The 6293-nt window shown below is 36.9% G+C and overlaps 1 protein-coding gene across 1 annotated transcript; it reads left to right on the plus strand.

The window, feature by feature from the left end:
• The first annotated feature begins 4294 nt into the window (after positions 1–4294).
• On the plus strand, positions 4295–6293 carry LOC137189470 (type-2 ice-structuring protein-like). Its single transcript, XM_067599361.1, has 6 exons — positions 4295–4384; positions 4536–4632; positions 4747–4880; positions 5032–5166; positions 5249–5354; positions 5899–6293. The coding sequence occupies exons 2-6, from the start codon at positions 4578–4580 to the stop codon at positions 5967–5969; spliced, it is 501 nt and encodes a 166-aa protein (XP_067455462.1). The 5' UTR covers positions 4295–4384; positions 4536–4577; the 3' UTR covers positions 5970–6293.

Here is a 6293-nt window from a genome sequence, read left to right on the forward strand (position 1 = left end):
CCACTTTGTTTCAAGACCCTTGACTTGGGCGAAGGCCCAGGTAATCAGGATGGATTAAAATAATTCTAAAATTCTGGCAGTGTTGACTTGCACAAGTAAATTGTCATCTCCCTCTAAATTGGTGTATTCCTTGTAATATTTGTCTTCTTGCAATGTCACTTAGTCTGTATGTCTGTTTATCTTCACTTTGTATCGATACACAGCATTGAGGAGTACCATAAGATTCAGAGCATTATACAGGCAAACGCTGCAGAAAATAAAAACACATGGATTGGAGGCTCAGATTGCCAAGAGGTAATTTATCATTACACTGATGAATAAAGTATTCTACTCTACATTATCTAACTGGAGACATCTATTGTATCCTGTTGTCTAGCTAAACGCTTGGTTCTGGATAGACGGCACACCTTTCAACTTCCAAGAATGGTGTGGTGTCTCTACATCTCATATCTCAACTGTAATCATTTATATTTCTGTTTAACTATACAGGATGAAGCGACAAGAGCAGATGTGGCCCATGTCCATGCAAAATCAGCTAAATAATGTCTTTAATAAGCTTGAATAGTTATAAAACAAATGCTTTATAATCCTCACAAGCAAACAAAAATGCTTCTTGTATTACCGGTTTCCAAAATTAAAAGTTTCAAGGACTGAAACAAGCTGGTCTGTGAATCTGTGAGTCCACTGTTGGTCTGGATATAACTGTCTTCCATCATACACACATTCAGGTCAATATTTATGCAACAGTGACACACATACTGCAACATTACTTAAAATGTCATAGACATACAGTACATGTTTACATGAAGACCACAAGTGTGTCAGAAATGTGCTTATGCGTATATATTTCATAAACATACCATCTGAACAAACTGGTCAGAAGAAGAGAAAGAGGAGGAAGGAGGAGAGAAAGGAAGTAGAGAAATAAGAAAAGTGAGGACATTGAAAGACAGAGCTGGGATGGGGTAAAAAGAGCAGAGAAGGAGGAGAGAGAAAGACGGGAGAAAAAGAGGTGACAAAGAGAGGGAAAGACAGAGAATGACAGGAGAGAAGGAAAATAGGATAAAGAGGAGAGACAGACACAGAGGAGAATGTCATGAGAGTGAAGGAGAGGAGGAAGAGAGAGAGAAGCAGAAACACATAAAAACAAACAAGTCTGGTCCAAAGAAGGGACTCTGATGACTTGTCACCTTGGACAGCAGAAGGACCAGATCAGGAAGGCATCTCCAGGACATGTGAAAAGAAGATGGCCATGATCCTGGTCTAAATGGCTTATAAACCACTAAAATGTAATTGTAGCTATGAGGACATTTGTAAGTGTTTATTAATGTATTTGGCAGCAACTATAACTCCACTTGTGAAGCATTCATAACTTTGGTGTATAAAAAGAATGAATGACAATATATCAAAACAGTTGTAATCATATAAAATGTCTTCATAGGAGTGTTAACAAAACACTCCATGTACTTCTACTTAAAGGATAGGTTCATAATTTTTCTAGTCTGTCACAGTCAGGTTCCCATATGAACAGTGAAAGAGGCTGTAATCATTCCTCTTGTACATACTGGCTGTTAAAAGATCTCTTTCAATTGTACTTTCAATGTAAGTGATGGAGGACAAGATCCACAGTGTGTCCACAGTCATTTTGTGCATTTAAAAGTTGATCTGAAGCTTATATGAGGCTTCAGCAGTCTGAGTTAGTCACATCAAGTGGATATCTTATTATATTTATATAATATTTACTTATAGGGCCTGAATTAGGCAATTGAGACCATTTTAAAGCGACTCAATATTTCTAAAGAGAAGTTGACACTATTTCAATGGGAGTCAGTTGGAGCCAGCATCTTGTGGCCTTTGGTGGCATTGCACTTCAAGGTTCTTCCGCACTGGCTTCAGCCACAAGCCGAGGTAGTTGCTGTTTGGCCCATACCTGTGGGATCTAATGATTGGTCAAAACATAGTTTAACGTTACCGGGCTTCTATAGTAATGCTTACTTTTAGCCTTTGGCACATTTCACCATGACAGCAACCCTGATATGTCAACACCATCTGCTATAACACATTAGCAAAACAGAATGCTTTAGAAAACTTCAAACATTTTTTTTCTAGAAAGCAACTGCAGGAAATATTTGAACCTGAACTAATAGATTTTATTTATTGAATGTATTGATTTATTTAGTTTTTTGGTCACTTTGGGGGCAGCTCAACAGGCTGTCAAGACAACATCACTGTATAAAAGTTGATGGCAGACAGTTTGTTACAGATTCAGCACATATGGAGCAACATTCAAAATTACTTGTTTTTGCTCTTGAGGGAAATATCTGGATTTTTTGCAGCTCAATGCTCCACTGTGTCCTCATTAGCAAGTTGCTAACTTAGTATGACTTTTGTTTGGTGGGATTTTAGAGCTTTGTTTGTTGAAAACAGATGCCTACTGCTATTGAAAACTATGATGATGAGAGCAGTGACAGTTAACAAAAACAGTATTGCAGCGATAAAACCGAAACAATGACAAACAAAATTTACAAAATTTTAAAATTTATTCTACAACGTAATTATGAATGTAAAAACGAACTGGGTATTAACATGAATCTATTACCATTCACTCAATACATTAATTGAGACCAACAGAAATACTGCTGAAACTGAACGATATTGTTGTTCAAATCTTACCTATAAATAGTCAAACATGAGTCACTTAAAGTGATGACAGTTTACTCAGTTGTTTTTCATATGTTGGGCTCCAATGAAAGAATCTCTAGAGATATACATAAGAGTATATGCTATATGCTACCTGTTGTTGGGGCTTTAAACTTTATTGAAAAAAATGATTTAAAATATTATTTTATTAAAAAAATAACAAATTTATACAACAGGACATTTTTTTTGCTGACACAGCTGCTTTTATATTATTATATATTTACACACTTTGTCATGATTTGTTCAGCTGGTCAGAAGGTCTTTGATAGGTCAGAGAACATTTTCTGGTGCTATTTACTTTGGGTTTGTGTAATTCAGTGGAGCATAGTAACAGGAAAGGTGTATGGCTTTATACGGTGTGTGTGCACTGCTTTAGTACTCTACATCCACCTGATGGCATCTCGTGTCTGCAATGCTCCCCTGCTCATGAATGAGGGTGCAAACACAACTGCTTTGTTGATATTTTGTGCCCTGTAGTCTTCCTTGTCTTAGTTTGATGTTGTACACTGATGGAAAATAGTTTATTTACTTGATACAAAATCGTCATATTGGCCATATGTAAGCATGTATGGCTTTTAGTATATTAACTCTCACTAAAGCTGGCGCAGTTCGCCCTCCAGTGGTTAGAGCGAGTGTTCAGGCATTGATGCAGTCACATTAAAGGTCAATTCTTTTTTTAATGTTATAAACTGTTGGTTTTGACAAACCCAAATCATCTTTGTTTCAAAGCCCCAATTTTCCTTTGTCTGTGTGTTGTGAGGACCGCAGTTTTTGTGGAGAGAGCATGTGTTCTCTTTTGCCTTGAGCACAACATCTGTCAAAATATTACATTTTTGGTGAAAGGGTATATTTTTATAAGCTCATTGCTATTAATACACATCTCTCACCCCCATGCCTGAACACCATCTCATGGCAGATGTTAATAGGTCAGAACAGCTCTGGATTTCTGATTGATTTCTTTTATACCTAATCTTAAATATAGGGTCAAACATCGAGCCAGCATACACAATAAACAGGACCCTGAAAGTGGAGCAGCTGAATAGAATTTAGCCTTTATTCATTTTAGTTTTTACTCCTACTGTGACAAGTCAAAACGTCTTGTGTTTAAAAGGCCTGCATCCAGCTGATTCTCTTCTGCAAAATAATTGATGTATCATATTTTCAAAGATTTCAAATACATGCAAAATGATACAGTAATATAAAACATGTAGACGTAGCAAAACGAAATGCCTTAAATTCAAAAGCAGTCACTGTTTCTTACAACAGGTCTGTTACAATATGTATATTTAATTTGAATAAAATTCATCTTTTAAGAGTATCACCAGATCTAAGCATTTATTATCTAACTAATATTGTGTCAGTCACATTTTAATGGAGTAAATTATAAATTATCTGCTTGCATCACAGCATAAGTGTAAATAGCCCTTACTGGTAATGATCATGTGGGAGGCTGCCGGGATTCACTTTCAAACAATATTTGCTGTTAAAACAGCTGTTTTTTGGGGTGCCCTTTGATTTGTTGATTTGGTTTAGTCAGTAAAATCAATGAATATATTAAATAATGTTACATAAGATAGGTAACTGTATATAAGAGTTGGTCTTTCTCTCGTTCAGTATCTCCATAGGAAGACGAGTCCACAGGTTGACACTGCCAAGAAAGAAGAGAAGATATCTTTTCCTGCAGGTTTGCAACTTTCTCCCTTCTCCTCCTCTTTTTTCTGCTTCTCCTCATCATCATCTTGTCTCCTTCATCCTTGTCACAGCCACCACATCTCTCCTGTACACATCAGCTCTCTTGTGATTATTTTCAATTTATATGTTTTTCCCTTTTGAAGGTAATCATCATCTTTGACATCTGCGTCATCTTCACCCCAAGGATGCTGACCACATCGCTCCTTATTTTCACCATGATGGTTCTGACTAGAGCAAATAGTGAGTGTTTAGGCTTTGTGTGTGTCATTCCAAAGGAAATACTGTACAATGTGCTTCTCAGAACTTTGAAATCATACTGATACATTACCTTTTCCTCTTCTTTGTCCTCAACAGACAGCTCTGATGTGCTGTCTATCAACAGGACTGTAACCATCAATGAAGGAGGGCCTTGTCCTAACCAGTGGGATTATTATGAAGGTCGCTGTTTCCACTTTGTTCCAAGATCCTTGACTTGGGCGAAGGCCCAGGTAATCAGGATGGATTAAAATAATTCTAAAATTCTGGCAGTGTTGACTTGCACAAGTAAATTGTCATCTCCCTCTAAATTGGTGTATTCCTTGTAGTATTTGTCTTCTTGCAATGTCACTTAGTCTGTATGTCTGCTTATCTTCACCTTAGTCAAGCTGTCGGTCCATGGACGCAAACCTTGCATCGATACACAGCATTGAGGAGTACCATAAGATTCAGAGCATTATAGAGGACCATGCTGCAGACAATAAAAACACATGGATTGGAGGCTCAGATTGCCAAGAGGTAATTTATCATTACACTGATGAATAAAGTATTCTACTCTACATTATCTAACTGGAGACATATATTGTATCCTGTTGTCTAGGTAAACGCTTGGTACTGGATTGATGGTACACGTTTCAACTTCCAAGAATGGTGTGGTGGTCAACCTGATAGTCCCACTCAGAACTGTATCCAGATTAATTATGGAGGTAAATCACAACATGTTATGAAGCTTAAGAGTGAAAGGTTAACTGACGAAGGGCAGGTGTGCTGAAAAATGTGTCCTTCAATTTTTGTAAATTTTTCACTGTAAAATCATGAGTGTTGAATAATAGAGACAGTAATAAATAAAGCACATGCTGTTTAGACTAACTCTTTCGAATCAGATTTATCAAGTCACTTGACGGCAATACATTTTTCTTTTATTTTTTTTATCAGATTTGTCTTCAGTTCACATTAAGCTTACTTCTCTGTAATGTGAAACCTGCTAAAATACTGATGCATTCAGTTTAATTAGTCTACAATACATGTTGTAAAACAGTTAATATTTCTCAATGGCTGAGTGTGGAGAACATCATACTGGTGGTGTGATGACGGTCAACAAGTTTGACCTATAACTGTTGCTTAGAACAAGTCTGTATCTCATCTGTGTCTCTGTCTGTCTGTGTAGTGATGTGAGCTTGGCCTCATTAGACAGTTTAAGTGTTGGTTTCTGTACCACTAAATTAATTTTGTGATTTTTGGTGTTTACAGGTGGCAAATGCTGGGATAACTTGGAGTGCGACGTTGCACTTGCATCGATGTGTGTGAAACAGGCCAATTAATCCTGAGCTGATGCAGAGACATGCATCCAACTCACACATTTAGTGGAGGAGCGATTGTGTGAATGTTTGCATCAGCAGTCCTAAAGTCTAAATCTTAAGTCTCTACATCTCATATCTCAACTGTAATCATTTATATTTCTGTTTAACTATACAGGATGAAGCGACAAGAGCAGATGTGGCCCATGTCCATGCAAAATCAGCTAAATAATGTCTTCAATAAGCTTGAATAGTTATAAAACAAATGCTTTATAATCCTCACAAGCAAACAAAAATGCTTCTTGTATTACCGGTTTCCAAAATTAAAAGTTTCAAGGACTGAAACAA

Source organism: Thunnus thynnus, chromosome 1, assembly GCF_963924715.1.
Source record: "Thunnus thynnus chromosome 1, fThuThy2.1, whole genome shotgun sequence".
Lineage (NCBI taxonomy): Eukaryota > Metazoa > Chordata > Actinopteri > Scombriformes > Scombridae > Thunnus > Thunnus thynnus.

Coding starts and splice junctions, on each gene's coding strand:
- LOC137189470 (XM_067599361.1), top strand. CDS start 4,578: ATGCTGACCACATCGCTCCTTATTTTCACCATGATGGTTCTGACTAGA. Junction 4,881..5,031: donor TGACTTGGGCGAAGGCCCAG/GTAATCAGGATG, acceptor TCTTCACCTTAG/TCAAGCTGTCGGTCCATGGA. Junction 5,355..5,898: donor TATCCAGATTAATTATGGAG/GTAAATCACAAC, acceptor TGGTGTTTACAG/GTGGCAAATGCTGGGATAAC.